The 19383-nt window shown below is 40.0% G+C and overlaps 1 protein-coding gene across 1 annotated transcript; it reads left to right on the top strand.

Annotated features, from left to right (window-relative positions):
- The first annotated feature begins 11988 nt into the window (after positions 1-11988).
- On the top strand, positions 11989-19075 carry LOC308325557 (peptidase inhibitor 15-like). The gene is made up of 5 exons (XM_080778090.1): positions 11989-12416; positions 14291-14409; positions 15384-15516; positions 16223-16338; positions 17147-19075. Exons 1-5 carry the CDS (start codon positions 12144-12146, stop codon positions 17280-17282), a joined length of 777 nt encoding a protein of 258 aa, XP_080634216.1. The 5' UTR covers positions 11989-12143; the 3' UTR covers positions 17283-19075.
- The last annotated feature ends 308 nt before the right edge of the window (positions 19076-19383 follow it).

Below are 19383 nucleotides of genomic sequence, written 5' to 3'. Positions count from 1 at the left end.
GTTGACAAGTTTAACTGATTTAGGTTCTAGACCACCTAGGATCTTGATTCTGGTGACTAATCCCACATTTTCAAGGATGAGGAATACAGTGGTACTATTTAGATTTGCCCTGTGAACATGGCAGCCATTTTTCAAAATGGCCGCCAACTTTCTGTTATTTCCCAATAACTCAAGTTCTACACCACCTAGGATCTTGATTCTGGTGACTAATCATACATTTTCAAGGATGTGGGATACATTGGTACTATTTAGATTTGTCCTGTGACCATGGTAGACATTTTTCAAAATGGCCGCCAACGTTCTGTTATTTCCCAATAACTCAAGTTCTACACCACCTAGGATCTTGATTCTGGTGACTAATCATACATTTTCAAGGGTGAGGAATACAGTTGTACTATTTAGATTTATGGACCTGCTATTATTTTACCAATTTACTCAGGGAATATTATCAGAATAATATAAAATCTGTGAATACATTTCTTACCAAGAATTTTCTTCACCAATGTTTGTAAAGGTGTCTACTAACATATCCCACATTGGTTTCTATTTGACCACCCTAGGGGCATGTTTGACAGCTGCTGAAAGTTGGGTACCATCAACAACCAATATAAGGCTAAATGTTCTAAATTTCATTATGCTTTAAGTAGCATGTGGCATGTCAAACTAGGGGCTTTTCATGATTCTGGATCCATTCCAAGCATTAGTTTTGCACAAAAAACACTACGTTGGCTAAAAACGGCCATAGCCATCATCACAGATGTGATGAGGTCAGCACATGTCGGCACATTTGGGCAAGTGGCTATGGCCAAACTAGGGGGTCTATGGCCAAACTAGGGGTCAAACTCCTTGGGCTAAATTCGGTGAGGTGAACAGTGAGCAGTGAACAGTGAGCGAAAGACTGAAGACAGAAGATTTGGCTTCAGGACCATCAGGCAGGATGTGCAGACACTGAAGGCATCAGTGTCTTTCTCTGTGTCCCCAGCATGTCAACCAAAGCAATGTTACCAGCCTTCACCTCATGTCACCTGGGGCTGGGTGAGCAATCGTATCCTGTATCTAAACTCACAACTAAATACAGACACTTGGCCAGACTGCCGTTTGAAAGCGTCAAACCCCTCATCCTGATTGGGGAAAGACCACCCCACCTAATCACACCAACCGAACAAGTGAGGTTGGGGCCTCCAGGTGGGCCAGCAGCCATCTGCACAAGACTGGGCTGGACCCTGCAGGAAAGCCCAATCTCCAGCCAAGACAATGTAAGTTGACTATAACAGAGCCCCAGAACACAGAGCTCAGGAGAAGGATGGAGAAATACTGGCAGGAGGCCACCAAGATACAATGCCCCAGAGACCCAGAGTGTGCCACCACTGGCAGTAAGGATATCAACTGCTGCAGCAAAGATGTCATGAAAGGCAAGTCTCCACCAAAAAAAACACTGAACCTAATCAGGGTGTCAAGAGACCAAAGTTTCTCCCCCACAGTTCCCTGCAGTGGCCAGTGAAGTCAAACTGTGCATCTGTACCTGAAAGGGGCAAGTCAAAGGCCAGAAAGCCCACCTCCTTTTAATGTCCTGTCAGTAGAAACTCAACCTGCACCTGAAATAAGCCCTTACCTCTCCCAGAGAAAGTTCATCCTTGAAAATGTAATGATTAGTCGCCAGAATCAAGATCCTTGGTGGTCTAAAACTTGAGTTATTGGTAAAATAACAGCAGGTTGGTGGTCATTTTGAAAAATAATGGCTGCCATGGTCACAGGACAAATCTAAATAGTACCACTGTATTTCTCATCTTTTAAAATGTATGATTAGTCGCCAAAATCAAGATCCTAGGTGGTCTAAAACTTGAGTTATTGTAAAATAACAGCAGGTGGCGGCCATTTTGAAAAAAAAAATGGCTGCTATGGTCACAGGACAAATCTAAATATTACCAATGTACCCCACATCCTTGAAAATGTATGATTAGTCACCAGAATCAAGATCCTAGGTGGTGTAGAACTTGAGTTATTGTAAAATAACAGCAGGTGGCGGCCATTTTGAAAAATGGCTGCCATGGTCACAGGGAAAGTCTAAATTGTACCACTGTATCCCTCATCCTTGAAAATGAGGTCTTAGTCACCAGAATCAAGATCCTAGGTGGTGTAGAACTTGAGTTATTGTAAAATAACATCAGGTGGCGGCTCTTTTGTAATATGGCTGCCATGGTCACCACGAGACAAATCTGTGATGGCCCCATAGCCAAAAATGTTCCTTAAGGCATGCTCTAACTGTGTGCCAAATTAGTATACTGCCCATTATTCAAAAACAATAATTTTATTGTTTTAGGAACACTTTTGTCAACTCCGTCAGATACACGTCAACTCCGTCAGACACAAAATCTGACGGAGTTGACGTCTGACGGAGTTGACAAAATGGCATTTGTTTTCATCTTAACCCCTTTTAGTACAATGTAGCCATTTTGTTTTTGCTTAATTTTGTTAGCTAAACCTAACCCCTAAACTAAAATAATAAACATTATTTTGGAATTCTTAACAAAGATCATAAAAATGTGCAGACGGAGTTGACATGTAAAAGCTGTGACCACATTGTTATCAACATTGTTTGTTTAAAATATCAAACAATTGAATGCTTGTCAGACCAGGTACTCCACTGTTGCAACAAATATAAATGGGACTTGGAAAAGGAGTCTTCAGGCTAAATCTGTCGACAATATTTTCTGATTAATCTAAGACTTTTAAAAAAACCTGACGGAGTTGACGGAGACGTGGGACGAACATTTGATATGAGATATTTAATAGAAAATATAAATTAAAATTAAGTGTGTATATTATTTGCTATGTTGTTGACAATCTACTTTAATTTAGTATGTATATTTATGTGATTGTGACAGTATTAGACACTTTTTTGGCAGTTTGAAATTGTGGCCACTTGCTGGGGACAGGCTAAATACAGGCCTTTTTGGGTACAGGGCCTGCTTTTAACTAATTCAGATGGAATATGAAAACAATTATAATGAAATTAAGGGCATAATAATACACAACTGTATTACACTTAACTTTGCAAGTGCTTTTATTTTTATGAATTAATTTATTTTTTACATAAAATAAGGCTCTTATGTGTGGGACATGTTTTTTCCACTTTTGTCCCTCATCTCAAGAATGAGTGATATAATAAAAAAGGAAGAAGAAAGATGCATGTTCTATTTCAGTTACACATTGTTTCACGCACCCATGCACAGTCCCACACACATTTAAAACTGGGAGCTGTGAATTTAGTACAAACTAAATTCTTCACATCTTTAACCATTTAGTAGATCCATTGTACTGACTGTGGGCCTTGTTTTATTGTTTAGAGGTATATTGGTGATATTGAGGATGGAGAATCTCCCCAGCCATGGTTACATGAACCAAATAAGCCATTGATTACCGTATGAGAAATGAAAATTAATGAAGCAAACACACAAAAAAGACATATAATATAAGCTATACAAAGGGAAGAGGCACACAGCTAGCTCCATTGCCCAATAGTTGCAAAGGCTGGCTCGTCAAAAATGCTGATTCGCATTCATCCCAAAACCGCAGAGAGATGGACAGCACTCAAGCTGGAATACCATATTAAGATACGTGATTATACTGTAGTGTAGGATAACCACACATCATTCAAATTAGCTCAAATGAGAATTGCTGCCTTGGGTTAAGCAGGTCATTATTTGGGAGATGCATTACTTGAGACCAGAGTATTAATCTAACTATCTCTACACACAGACAGAGCCACGTCTCTGTTTCTCTGTGTGTGTGTGTGTGTGTGTGTGTGTGTGTGTGTGTGTGTGTGTGTGTGTGTGTGGTTTTTCAACCGTCCCACCGACTTCAAATTTGACACACATGTTCCACACCCCCACAGGGAATGTAGTGCTCGGCCTTGAGTCCGTGGCATACACCGTTGTCCAGAAACACCACAAAAGGCTCTGGTCAGGCTCTACTGTACATGCCAGTGGACCTAATGAGCCCAAGTCTGTGCAATTTCTAGCCTCTGCCTCAACCAATTGATTGCCATGGCAACCCCACACCTGCCAATTTATTACATAAACAGTCCACTTTTCACAGTCAGTTTGACAGTTTGCACTCTTCAGACACAGGCAGACAGACCAGAGAGATCTCCATGTGGGACACAGACAGACAGTTGTTATGACAACGAGTATTTCATACTACAGAGATCTCAGTATGGGCACAAAAGGGACACAGACAGATAGTTAAAACAGGTGCTATGACAACAGGTATTATTAGGTTCCCAAGTTGCATCGTTGCATCGTACAGTAGGCCGACGGGCATGTACAGGTCTAGTAGGTAGAACAAGAGAACATAAATCCAAGCCTGTTTGAAAAGTTAAAACCTTTTTTCATTTCATTTTCTCTCTTCCACGTATAGTTTTCTGAGCGTTCGGTTTTATGTGCTTTTCGCAGAAAAAATAAAAATAAAAAAAAAGTGTCCATAATTTTAATAACCTGCAATTGACACAGTTGTACTGTGGTTTGTATGTTGTACACATACTTAGAGCATTAAATGCCAAAGTATACTTTAATGCATTAGTATAATTTTGCTTGTGGACAGCTGCCAGTTAGTATTTGCACAAAGACTCTTACCTAGTTTACTTCAGATGTTACTTGCTTCAATCCATCACTGCACTCCATCTTAAAAAAATTAAAAAATGATACTGCGTCATGGTTTCATGTAAGGGTTGTATGAAAACATTGGCTTATTTTCAACTGAAAAAAGTGTTGACACAAAATGTAAGCCTTATTCTCTGTCAACAGCTCTGAATCAGCTCTGAAAGCATTTGCAGTACCAAGCCAAGGTATTGTTTCCTTTTGCAGTGCATGGACATAATTGAACTAGACACAGAGAGGATAATAGTGAAAACTGGTTGTCCTATATCACTAACAAACTCAAGATGAGTGCTTGAGTCATTATGAGGACTGCAGGCGTTATTAAATAAACAAGCTGTTGTTATACAGCAATGTGGACATTATTTCACTTCAGGATGTCTTCTATTCTATTCAGGAGCTAACTAAAGGGCACCTGGATTTTGCTGGAGAAACCAGATCTGAGTCCAACTAATATTCCACATTAGAGAAAAAAAACAAGAAAGTGCTTTTCAGGTTTACTCATTTGAATGGAAAAGATTAATTGGCAATAAAAAACTGTATGCATCTTTTTGTGCATCACTTTTACGACCATTACGACTAATAGCATTTAAACTCAACAGACAATGTAGTCGGATAATTGCACTGTTGCTTCCCTTCACTGAGTTTGTGCCCTGTGCCAACTGCCAATCTATGAAAAAGCAGGCTATGGACTAAAGACAAAGGGTGACACCATTGTCTTCATTCCCTGTTAGGCAAGTAAGGACGGCACATCAATGCCAACTTTCTTTGTCGAGAGCTGGATAGATCAAAAAGCTGATCGATTACAGATCAACAGGTCGTTCCAAGACAAAGCTGAGATGTAACTAAAATTGAGAAATTAGATTTAATTGAGATTATGTTGAGAGCTCTCTTTTATATCACTCTGAGCAAGTTTGAGATGCAACAATTCTGCTAAATTGAGCAACATTTGAGCCAGTATTGAGATCTCCTGTCTAGATCATCAGAGGTTTCATCTGAGGCATGTGTTTCAGCAGTAAACTATGAGAAACAGGAGCCATAACTGGAATCTCCTTTTTGCATCACATTGATCTCATTTATGGCAGTAATAGACGAGCTCTTTCCTCAACCATGCATATTATATTTTCCATTCTTGTCCTTATTCTACCACTTCTGCTTTAGTTTTTGGATGTGTATAGACATCAAATCCATGTGATGCGTCACCTTTCCATGGACAACATTTAAAAAACATGCCCCTTTGAAACAAATGCACCTAGCTAGCCAGCCAAACAGCTGAGGCAGGTCTTGGGAATGGAAGCCAAATGGGTGAATCTGCCTCGCATGTCTGAGTCAATGGCCATTAGCCAGGAGGCAACAGTCCATAAATTAAATGAGGTCTATAAACAATTAGATATCCCATAGACCCAGAACATCCAGATGAACTAATATGAAATAAATTAATAATGACGATTTTAATCATACTTGGACAACAGTTTATGGTTATTTGCTTGTTTGTTATTTGGCTAGTGTAGGTATTTACTATTGCCATAAATTGCTTAATTATAACAGCCATGTAACAATTTCAATGTCAATATTGTAAACTATACGTATACGTTTTTTGGGGGCGATTGGCTCAATTTGTTTAATCATAATAACTGTCATTCCACCCCTCTTTCTCACACGCATGTATGCGCACACACACACACACACACACACACACACACACACACACACACACACACACACACACACACACACACACACACACACACACACACACACACACACACACACACACACACACACACACACACACACTAAATTGTATATGCTTTTAATCGTGTAATGTTCTTTTTTGCTTTTGGCTATACTGTTTTATATTTGTCTACTGTAGCACTTTGAGATTCTGAGGAATGTAAAGTGCATTATAAATAAAATCCATTATTATTATTATTGTTATTATTATTACTAGGCTATTCACATTGTACTATTACTATATGCTTGAAAACCTATTAAACCCAACAGCAACACAGCCAACAACATCGTTTAAAAATGCTATGTGGACTTAACTGGATTGTTTCTCTATAGATAAGTCAAACTCTAAACTCTCCCCATCTGTGGCACCAGAATAGGTCTCTGCCACTCTGGCTCTCATCCAGAAACAACCTTGTTAAACAGACCACTACACACCCTTCCTCCATGCTTCCTCACACCTTAAAGCCATTGCAAGATAAACACTGCCTGCATGACTGCCCCATGCAATAAAGACTAATTTTGTCTGCAAGTCCAAATGCTTTTCCCAAAGGTGTTTTTTCTCTCTCAATTTTTCCACTTTGTACATTATAGTGTTTTATATATGTTCATGATATTGTATTTTGGTGTTATTTGTTTTCTATGTTGATGAATTGAATACATAGGACCACATTGGAAGCAGGTATTTTGAGATTTTAGCTCAAATGTTTGACTATACCTCATGCTGTTTGCATTTCTGTCCAATAAAGTATTCAATCAATCAACAAGTGCCTAGAAACAATCTTTTAAAAAAAATATATATATATATACGCCTGGCCAAAGAGCACTGCATGCCTCATCCCAAAATGTCCTCATCAAACATTTGATGTATCACCATGGATAAGTATTTGTCTCATTCAGTGTAGATGTGCCAATTTTTATTAGGGCCTTGTTTAGAAATACTGTTTTCTGACTACAATTACATTTGTGTGGAACAGTTTAATTTTAATCCTCCACAGACATACAATCTAATTGCTTCCAGTAAAACATTGCTTGTAACCTCGAGGACTCCAGCCTAACTACATAGCTGGGTTGGATCAAGCACCCCCCCCCCCACCCCCCCACACACACACACACACACACACACACACACACACACACACACACACACCACCAAATGTGTGAGTGCGGGAATGCTAAAAAGTTAAATGTTGTCTGTCTCTCTCTCGTTCTCTGCCTTGAACAAACATAGTCAACCAATATCATAGTACTTGTGTGGTGTCGTATGATGACAATGATTTAAGCAATATTTCACGAGAGGCTGAGAGGGTGTGCGTTACCGTCATTAATGGAATGCCTGCGTTGCTGCAGGAATGAGCTGTTCCGTATAGGGAGTGCCATTAATGATGGTAACGCACATCCCCGAGTGTAATATTGCGATTACACCACAATTATTGGTGTAAAAACATGTCAACTCAATTTCATTATAACTATTTCATAACTTTTAATGACGTAGCCACTATAATTATGACCGAAAAGTCCCATGTTTACCTATAGTAGGCCTAGCCACTGCCTGCAGGGACTGCCCAGCACAGCTGTTTTTTATGTTTTGATTAGGTGATGCTTGTTTGAAGCATTCTGGTTTGAAGCACGGGTAGAGAGCTATTTCAACCAATCAGATTGCTTCCATGGCAATGGAGAAAGGGATGAAATAAAGCACTAGTGTCATTATATCATGACACGTCGTCCACCTGCCAGGGCATGTCGGCGCAAAGCTCAATGCTTGTGATCGTGCACAGCACAGCCAGCATTCACATACCGCATGGCTCAACATGAAACTGTTTCACATCCACGCACATCGGAGTGAAAGGCCGTTTCAGATGTTCTGTCTTTGGATTTGGCAGATGTATTGAGGTTTCTGTGATTATAACTTAGCTCAAAAACTAGTTGTGGACATACCGTTCTTGATTAACTCCACCAATTAGGATAAAAATCCATTTCACAAGTACAATGTTGGTGTGAGTAAGGGATTCTTTACTTGCATAGATTATTAAGTAGGCCTACATTGCAAGAGAAGTGTAGGCTTTCAGTCAGGAGACCTGCAGGCTTGTGGTGGAGGGACACGACCGTTACGTAGTAGAGCCCTGGCTAAACGCCAGGCGGAGGAACAGTAGCTCTGCATTGCTTAATCCACAAAAATGACACAGTTGTCATTCAGTGACTTCACGTGACAAATATTCGGGAATTGTGTTTCGGCGCACGCACACACGCATGAGCACGCACACACACACACACACACACACACACACACACACACACACGGCAAAGATAATAACTATAGTTGTTGTAGCTTCATCTGAGGTGATGAAAGGTGTCTTTCTTTTAATAGTAGCCTACAGAGAGAAATCAAACCGTCTCTCAACCTTGTAACATGGTTGATATCATGTGGTTGTTGGGTTAGTTTAACTCGAATGTAATTTTTTGTCACAGATCACAGTCGTACAAGTGGCAAAGTATACATTTAGTGTATAGTATATTATATTTTTCTCTTACAATGCTGCAGTCACTGTGTTTGTGGGAACCTTCATTTGTGTGGACAATACCACAGTATTTCACTATGCTGTCAGAAACATAGCCAATGTTTTATGTAATGAAATGCAGACCGGGCCAAATGATTGACCACCGTGTATGTTTATTCTCACAGCCATCCAAACAAAAAGAGAAATGTATTTTAAAATGTAGGAAAAATCCATCATCCAGTCAATTCACTAAAATATTACTTATTTTAATAAATTAATTCAACACCATGCTCAGGTATTCATTCAATAGACAATGCTTAAACACAAATGACACAATCACAATGAACAAATGACACATTACAGTACAGCCTACACTACAGTATGTTACATAAAGTGGACCTCCTGACCAACCAAGGCAGGAACATGATTCTGAATGGTTCATCCTGGACCTTGATATATTTCACTTTAAAGGCACACTCAATTTAAAGAGCTTAAGAGGTCAAACTGGGTGCAGATTCTTGACAACATGAACAACAAAGGATTCATCCACAGTCCACACTCACGGTCAATGTTGAAAGGTCTTTAATATGCCGCAGAAACTGTCAACAACGTATACGTTTTGACCTATTGGCCTTGACGAACATTGTTTGTGAGTGTGGATCGTTTCTCTTGATACAATTAACATACTGTATATACTACTACATGCTGCTGACAAAATGTGTTGATTGTGCAACAAGCTTCACACTTTACAGATTAGATAATAATAGCTTTTGAATACTTGTGTAAACCATTGTCTTATTTTGGACAACAGTACGTAAAACATACTCCCCTGATAAATAATCTCATCTCTGGAGGAGTGGAGGATGAGGACAGAATATTTTGGGAGAACAGAAAGGCTAGAGCACCGAATCAGTCAGATTTAATTCAATCTGTCACTTGCCAAGGATAATTATATCCATTTAAATATTCTTTCTTTCCTTTCTTTCTCTCTTTCTTTCTTTCTTTCTTTCCTTGGCAGAACCTCATCTGGCCTGAAGTGGAAAACCCTGTTGGACGGATACGCATTACAACAAAATCTCTGCAGTTGCTTGCTTATGGCAGTCCATCGTTGTCTTCGATGACTTCATATCTCCTGGGGGCAAACGAGGGTTTTCAGCGCTTGGTGCCTCGTGTGGCTATGTACCAACACACTTTTCCACACATGGAGCAGGTGTGTGTTGAACCTGGCTGGACAGTCCACTTCTGGCAGTGCGCTTATGCTGCTGTCTGTGCTTCTCGGCAGTAAGAACGCCAGCTGTCTTGATCTGCTGCTATCCTTTAATCCTTTCCATGTTGAAGGGTGGTATGTTGCGGTTCTTGAGTAGCACCTTCATGTGGTCCTTGTAGTGCAGTGCAACCACAACACCCTTAAGGCATAATAGCCCAAGACTGTAAATGTATGCAACAGTTAAAATCAAGTCCTTTCCTTTAAACCCTAACCACAAGGGTCGCCATGCAACTCCTTGCAACATGCAACTCCTTGCAACTACTTGCAACCATCATTCCCAATGGCATATTTGCAAGGAGTTGCATTGGTGTGGTTTGTTTGTTGCAAGGTGTTGCAAGGAGTTGCAGCTGGTGTGGCACTTCTCAGTGCTCTATGGTGGCCAAGTTTGGCTGCATCCAGTACTTTCCCCCCCCATACACACGACGTCATGTTCAAGGCCTCTGGTATATTGATGTCAATCTATATAAGGGCAAGGTTTGTGTGGGGCTTCAGAGGTTTTATAAGCCACAATAAAAAAACACTTACAGAAAACGGGGATTTGTCAGTGCTTGTCAAAATTGACAAGCACTGCGACTCACTGTGCGCGCGCATGTGTGCGTGCGTGTGCATGTGAGCGTGCGTGTGCATGTGTGGGTGGGGTTCTGCACTGCAACTGTTCCCTCAGCAGTGTTAAACTAAATTACAACAATTTTGATATACAAAATAATTGGATAGGCCTATATAAAAATGTTGGTATATAGACTTCATGAATACTGCAGTATATGAAGAGTATAGGCACCAAAACATTGTAAATCTGGGGACACAAGTAGTGTGAGCATTTAGTACATTTGGACACCAAAACAGATTGGGCATCAGGAATACTGGGCACCAAAACAGATTGGGCACCAGGAATACTGGGCACCAAAACAGATTGGGCACCAGGAATACTGGGCACCAAAACAGATTGGGCCCCAGGAATACTGGGCACCAAAACAGATTGGGCCCCTGGGAAGTCTGGACACCCTGCAGTCCCAGAGCACCCCTGGGACTGGGTAACATTAGGCATCCGTATTACATCCTTAAGTATAGTATTTGTATCTAAACATAAAAACGAAAAGTTTGAAATGTGTTCGGTGGATTGCATCAATTGTAAATTTGCCAATATGTCTTGGTTAATGATAGACTTCAGTACTATGGGTAGGCCTACTTGATTCTTCCTTTGAGGAGAAAAGTGCCAACTCTTGTATTGGTTTCCCTGCATTCACACTGTTTTGGTTGGTACACCGCCATCTGAATCTGATAGGCCTAGTCTTGATAATCATACCACGGATAGTTTTTTTGCCTGGATTTACCAGTGCCCACTTTTCCAAAGTGCCCAGATTTGCACAATGTTTTGGTTAGGGTGGGTGCTCACTGCTCACTCTACATGTGTTCTGTCCCTTGCTATAAAAGGGTTTCTCTCATTAACGACTTTCTTCCTCTTGTTTCGAAATTATGATCATGGCTTCAAGATTACTTCTTTTAGCCAATATAGTGAAAGTTGTGACTTTCACTAATTGGCTAAAATGTGGAGTGTAAAACTATAGCCTAAAGATAGATCTATAGCTAAAATCTTAGAATTTCCTGTATGGGTGTTAATGAAATCTGGCAATTATATGACACTTAAAATGACACGGAAATTATGATAGCTCAATAGCCTGTCATTTAATAACAGCATGAATCGTGATGCGTAATGACGCGCAGCCTGCGCCAGACCGCGGGGCCGAACCCAGCGAACTTGAACGCCTCCTCTTCCTCTACGAGCACGTTGACCAAAACATACAGTAGATAGTGCAGATATCTACTGTAAACTCTACAAGACAAGCATTCATCTGCAGCCTGCCGTTGTTGAAGGACATTGAACGGTGGACCAATTTATTTGAGACCGTTGCGAGTTGCGACGCGCGGTGGTATATTTGCATGGTGCTCATTCCCCCCAGCTACACATTTAATTGATAGCCTACACTTTTAAATATGATTTATTTTTTGTGTACCGTGGTCCTGCTATGCGCTACATGCGGAACAATAAGTGCACGGGTTATGGTGATCAACGCAACGGAGTCTCCCGAGACAGTCGGTGCTGCTGGTATCCGTGACCCGCAGTCCTGCACGTCGCCATCTATCCATTCCATCATCAGATCGCGGAGGAGACGCTACATTACGCAGAGCGACATGATTGCAATCCTGGACTACCATAACCAAGTGAGAGCCAATGTCTTCCCACCTGCAGCGAATATGGAGTATATGGTAATTAAGTTATTGTTGGACTATATGTCTGGAAGTTGCAAGTGTGTGAAATTGTAACTCAATAGTTATTAAAGTAGGCTATGTGTACCACCTGAAGTGATATTGCCTTGTCTGTCCCTGTCTGAGTGTGGACTCGATGTCTTATGTAGAAAAAGGACTATACAGAGACACTGGAGATGGTTCCGCATGGAGGGGGGATGAGGGAGGGAAGAGGGGTGGGGAAAAAAAGAAGAAAATCTTGGGAACTGCTCTTGTGCCATTTGTAGAAATGCTATATGTACTATACTGCACTTTCCAAATAAAACAAATATTATAAAAAACAAAAACAAAGTAGGCTATGTGTCTGGCGTGACTGACAGCGAAATAGAGCTTTTACAGTAGGCCTATAGGTGACCTGACCACACAGTTGTGACTGTACTCACAGTAAGCTTACTGTAGCATACTCACTGTACTGTAGTCCCCCCCCCCCCCACACACACAGAGGGAGAGAAGGGGGAGCCAGAGAGAGAGATGGAGCAGTTAATGTACACATCATACATATACACATAATATTATTATTCATGATTATAGTCATTATACTCAATTTATTACCCATTCATGATTGCAGTTATTATACACTGACTCATTCATGCAGTAAATACTGTATGGTTTGTGGTCAATGTTAAAATGGAGAATTGTTTACATTGTTTAAAATATCAGCAGTTTTTTGTCAGAAACAGGTTCTAAGGAAACTAATAGATTTGAGTACAGAGTATCGCAGATGTATACACTATTGTGAGCAGTACTACTTGCTCACTTATACCACTCACATTTTAATAATAATTAATAACCAAATGTCGGAAACCAAAAAGAAAGGAATATTTATTGACTTGTTGTGACCCATAAAAAAATGTGTCCAGTCTACTAGAACTAGAGGATCTAGCATAGAGCCTTGGCAGGGGGACTCTGGTCAACTGAGTTAAAGTGGTTAACCCTGTTGGTGACAAGGGTTCATGCTGCTTACTCAGACTTTGTGAGTCTCTCTGAATGAGAGTGTCTGCTACAGTTAATACCTAAATTGTAATTGTAGTTGTAGGTGGATCAGGTTAATTTGTAATAATGAGCTGTATGGTATCATTTGTAATGTTGTTTAAAGGTAGAGTGAACATAATGCATATGATTAAACATCATACTATAGACTACACAACACGACCAGGAAGCGATGGAACAACTTAATACACATTATACGCTGCACTAAAATCATTCTGTAGATGTCATTATGTTTAGTGCAGTTTGAAAGTATAAAGCTTGCAAGAATTTGAAGATAGAAAGAAAACATTTACCCAGAATGGACACCTATGACATGAGCCTAATTTATACTTTGTGACACAACCATGAAACCATGACAAAAACTGTCTTTCAAGAAAAAAAAATTAATACCAATAATTTTATTTGAATAGCACTGCATGGAGACAGTGAATCTTTGGAAATAAAGTATGGTTTGGATCTTAAAGCATGGCAAACTTGGAATTATTTAGTTGTGCATGGCCCTATGACATAATGTCAAAGTTATGGCCTTACTCCCTGTATCACAATACAACCTCACATCCCATGTCCGCACTGTGGATGAAAGCCACAGACTGATGCAAAACTCGCAATCAAACAGTTAAGTGGAGACCTTCGGTTGAGACAAACTGAGCTAAGTCAGCTTGCTCACATCTTTTTTTGGAAAGAATCAGCTTGTCAACTATATCGGCCTGGAGGATAATGATGCCTGTATAATTCACCCCATGCCTGACCGTTCGTTTGTCCATACAGTATACAGTACAGTACCCCTTATGTTTTGTAGTTCAAACTATCTCACTGAAGGCAATGCATGCATTATAATCCAACAGTTATGGGACGATGGACTGGCAAGAACAGCTGAAGCTTGGGCTGCTACCTGTCGCTGGGAACATGGACCTGCTTACCTTCTGCAGTTCTATGGGCAGAACCTCTCTGTCAGGACGGGAGGGTCGGTAGACATGCACGCACACACACACACACACACACACACACACGCACACACTCGCGCGCAACTTTTTAATGCCTGATCTGAAACTTTGCCCTGAATCTTCCTTTCCTTGTGGGGGCCAGAAAACTTTCCCCACAAGGTGTAAAAGCACTAAACCCTCTCCCCCGAAGACTATAATCAGGTCGAGGAAAATAACGACCAATAAGAAACTAGTCGAGACCTGGTCGTTGGTCGCTACCAGATCCTTCCTGACTGTTGGGTTAGGGTTAGTAAATATAATATAATATAATAAATTATTTGACAAATAGGAGCTAGTGTAAAGAAGAACTGGAGTGATATGGTCCATTTTAAAAGGTTATTCAAATCAACATAACAACATTAACACCTTAACAACTTTAAACACCTTAACAACATTTCCAATTGATATGCCCAGAAGTACCAGTCTAAATTGTGTTTCCTTTTTATGCCTGAATTATTACTGGGATGGCATATGGTATATCCAATGATATATTCATGTCCATTTACTATAACTCTAGGACTGTCACAATTATTACATAATCGCAATTATTTGAGATGATCACAATTATTTAGATAATCGCAATTTTTTGCATATAATCGTCAATCTTTTCCATGTTGAAAAATGTACATGCATTTTTCAAAAATAGCAGAAATAGTCACTTTGTGTAGATCAACTATTTCCACTATTCTGTAAATGTTTTGGAAAGAAACACATTATAAAACATTATTAAATGTGTCAGTGATTTCATTAAGTTATTTGTCATGTCTGCCCTGTGCAATTTGTGATTACGAAGCCTAAATGACAGAAATACAAATTGTATTAATATTCCAATGTTCAATGCAAAAAAACACAATGAAATCGTTAATCAGTAATCACAATTATTTGTGTGACAATGAATCATCAACTTTAATTTGCAATTGTGACAGCCCTAATGAACTCTTCTTCTTCCTCCCAGTTTTGGCTCCATTCTGGAGTTCATCAAGCCGTGGTATGATGAAGTGAACGACTATGTCTTCCCCTACCCTCGCTTCTGCAACCCCAGGTGCCCCATGCACTGCTATGGGCCCATGTGTACACACTACACACAGGTAGGGAATTGACAACCAATTATTCTCTGACAAAGTGTTTTTTCTTTCCTGCACTCAGGATCTCTTGTTATAGCAGAATCTCACATACGTACGAATACATATGATTGGTTAAGCCTGACTTAGTTGACTGTGCTGGTGTTGTGGACCGGAAATATCAGATCTACACGCTCACAATGACATTTTATATACACCTAGAGTATTTTCTGTTATCTGTTTGATACGGTCATCATCCATTACCAAATCAAAATAAATGTGTGACATACAGTAGAGTTACTATAAGCATATTGATCATGTGGATATTTGCCCTGGGCCCTGGCTGAGGGGGTGACCGAGAGCCAAAGGTGAAAAGCTTGCTCAGCTGCCGTATCTTCCGTCAGGATAACAGCCAGCAGCATCTGACCAAGCGCAGTAAGCTAATGGTGTGGACTTGTGGTCAGTTGTCCAGGGGTAATAAAGGGCAGCTGACCAATCGGCACTAATGACCTGACAACCTGACCTGATTACACTTTTAAAGTGACGGTTGAAGTTTCTTCAATATTATTTATCAAAAAATAAAAGGTAAATTTCCTTCTGTCTGTTAGAAAAGTACTGTATTTTAAGGCACTAGCTGTCTCGATAAGGTGTTCGTTATCAATAAAAAAATGTATGAGCTCCATCCCTACACTCACATATACTTTCCTTTCTCTTCTTTTTTTTTTCTTTTTAGATGGTTTGGGCTTCCACCACCAGGGTGGGCTGTGCAGTGCAGACCTGCTATAACATGTTTGTGTGGGGAGAGCTGTGGAGAGAGGCCACCTTTCTGGTCTGCAACTACTCACCTAAGTAAGTATACGTTACTCTGTGATAGTGTGATACTCTTCGGTTCTTAAGGTTCACAGCGGGGAAAAAATGCAGACAATTAAATAAACTAGAAACGTGAGCTCCTCAGAGTAATAATGTACTGTAGCAGTACATGTAAAGTACATTTTTAAGAAATCTATTACAGTATACAGTATGTGGAGTTGCAAGATCCAAGGAATCAAGTTTAAAGAAAGATTTAGATTGTATGTTCAGAACTTTACAGTAGGTCAGGGGTTCCCCCCGCCCCGACCCCCAATATAAATTGTCTGCTACAATAACCTTAATACCGTAAATAAATGAGAGAACTACAATTAGGGAAGGTGTATGCATGTACTGTACTACATGTGTACTATATGTAAACTCTTCATTTACATTCAGTTGCAGTTGGGTTTTTTTTGGAAAATAATTTGGGGACCCCCCAAAATCTCCGTTGTGTTCTATATTAGTATGATTATTGTGCGTGTGTCACAACCTCGCGCCTCGCGGCCGTTGTTTGCGTGCGCTGTCTCTGTTGTATTCTCCCCCCTGAGCCGTGTTGGGGTGTGCTCTTCCTTCCCCGTCACCCCGTGAGTGTGAGCATGCTTCTCTGCTGCGTTGCTCTGTGTCTGCAGCCTGCGTGGCTGCAGTGAGCATGCTTCTCTGCTGCGTTGCTCTGTGTCTGCAGCCTGCGTGGCTGCCTTCTCTGCTGCTTCGCTTACATTTCATGAGCGTTCATAAGTCAGGTTTCATCTGACTAAAAGCTCTATTTGGAATCAGTCCGTTTTTAAGTTATTGCTCTCATTCTCTTTAGGGGAAATTGGATAGGAGAGCCACCTTATCAGGTGGGGGTCCCATGTTCAGCGTGCCCACCCAGCTATGGAGGCTCCTGCAGCAACAATATGTGCTTCCCAGGTATCCAATCCAACTACATGGCTTGGTTCAAGTGAACGGAGTGTGAGGTAGAACGATCACAGCTCGGGAACTAGCAGACTGGATTACAGTATACAATCATTTACATCCAAGTACAATACATTGTAACTGTAGTCTTGCCGTAGTGATGCTGTATCATTACTGATACTGGATGGTTATACGGTATTTTAAATTACTGGCATATTTGAGACAGACACTTTGAGATTGTAGACACAACTCCTCCTTTCTTTTTTTTTACATGAGCAATTACATGCCCGTTTTAGATGAGTCACAATGATGCAGTATGACGACGATGCAGAATGAATTTGTGCACACCTAACTCTATAGGATTTCACCATCATGCTCAGAACACACACTTGGAAACACTTTTATATGGTTTGTAAAGAAAATGTGTGCCCGGTGCTTAATAAGAAAATAAATAAATAATCAGATCCTAAAAGTCATCAAGTCTAGTTTACAAATCTGTCTAGTAAATCTATTAGTAACATACTTATTGAGTAAACGATATGGACTTTTCCTGAAAAGCTGTTGTTAATTGTTCTATTTGACTGTGATTATCATCAGCAGGTGCACTAGTTATAGCATATTAGCATACTCTACAATACAGATTGGTTAAAACCAATGTTTTATTCATTAAAATAAGTTCTGCCAAGTAATGACATTGTGCATTAAATGCCACATTCCGTTTATTATTATTCATGGAAATATCTAAATGTCAATTAATCTGACAGGGGATGTGAACCCTAGCATCCTGAACATTTGGCAAAAATGTAAAATACATAAGCTCACAATGTATTATTACGACTTGTGAGCTTGTACACATCGTCTATTTTAAGTGAAGCGATTTGGTATAGGGCAAGAAATAGGGCCCATAGAGCATAGACCCGGGGAGGATCCTGATCAATGAAGTGTGGTTTAAGTGTTTAAAGGCGTATATAAACAGCATATCCCAAAGAAGACAAAAAGTTGGATTTGAGTCACAGTCAAGATACTGGGTGCATGTACTGTAAACATAGCCATACTGGCTGCTGGGAATGTTCTTCAAAAATCCAACATATTTTTGAATTTTTCATTTGATGGAATTGGAATTTGTCATCACGGAAGTGCATCTGCAAAATGACCAACTCACCCCCAACCTAATGCTGACATATCTACAGTAGCATCATGTTGTTTTTTTACAGACCAATTATTTGTCATTATTTATCTATGACATAAATGTTTTTTGTTTGTTGTTTAGTTGTTTTCTTCCGTTCCCTTTTCTCTGTTGAAGTGCATCTTGAGCAGTGTGTGCCACAGCATGCTGACATTTCAAATACAGAATACTGGATCAGTCTGTGCCGATTTTATGGTGCTACATGTATGTACTGTAGTTTAGACATGATTTGTTCCGCATCAACAAATACACTACTGTATCTTTATATCTTTTTGTCACATAAATATTAGAACATACGCAATTGTTTTTGTGTACGCACTATATTGTTATTGTTTTTATTGTTCCATTAATAATGAAATATTCCGGTGCTAAACAGTTACGAGGCTCTTTTTGTTCCACATGTAAATGTGGCAGAACATTTTGTGAGGTTTGTTTGTTTGTTTGTTTCCTTCTGTCACATAGAGTATCAGATACTGAGCATCTTGTTTGTGTCCATTACTATGCTCTTTTGAGTTTTACAATTATTTTACAAGAATAAAACTACATGAGGCAATACAGCCTTTAAGCTTGGTCCCATATTTTTATATTTGTGTATCTTTAAATGCCTTATGTAAAGCACTTTTAATTGTATTTGTGTATGCACTAAATAAACATATCTTGCCTTCACTGATAAGATGATGCGACCTATTGTTCATATTGTTTCATGACCTTAGTGATTAGTTGCATCATGTATATAAAAAGCCTGGGTACCGAGGCTATTGCGTGTACAACTTTACAGCTAACACTAAACCTCTTGATACACTATCAAAATCAGCATGTTACTCTTGTACTGCTGTGATGAGGGACTGCTTGGGTTCCTGGGACACCACAGTTGAAGTTCCCTGGCAGATCACCTCCCTGCTGGGCTCATGGAGGGTGGTAGGAGTCAGGTAGCAGCCTCAAGATTATCTTGTAATGGATGGAGA

Source organism: Protomyctophum bolini (assembly GCF_963924005.1).
Source record: "Protomyctophum bolini genome assembly, chromosome: 12".
NCBI lineage: Eukaryota > Metazoa > Chordata > Actinopteri > Myctophiformes > Myctophidae > Protomyctophum > Protomyctophum bolini.
This window is presented reverse-complemented; position numbering and strand designations above follow the sequence as displayed.

Excerpts from the sequence above, each read along its gene's own strand:
- LOC308325557 (XM_080778090.1), top strand. The coding sequence starts at position 12,144 with ATGATTTATTTTTTGTGTACCGTGGTCCTGCTATGCGCTACATGCGGA. Across the intron at positions 12,417-14,290 it reads CAGCGAATATGGAGTATATG|TTATGGGACGATGGACTGGC; the intron begins GTAATTAAGTTA and ends ATAATCCAACAG. Across the intron at positions 15,517-16,222 it reads TGTGTACACACTACACACAG|ATGGTTTGGGCTTCCACCAC; the intron begins GTAGGGAATTGA and ends TTTTCTTTTTAG.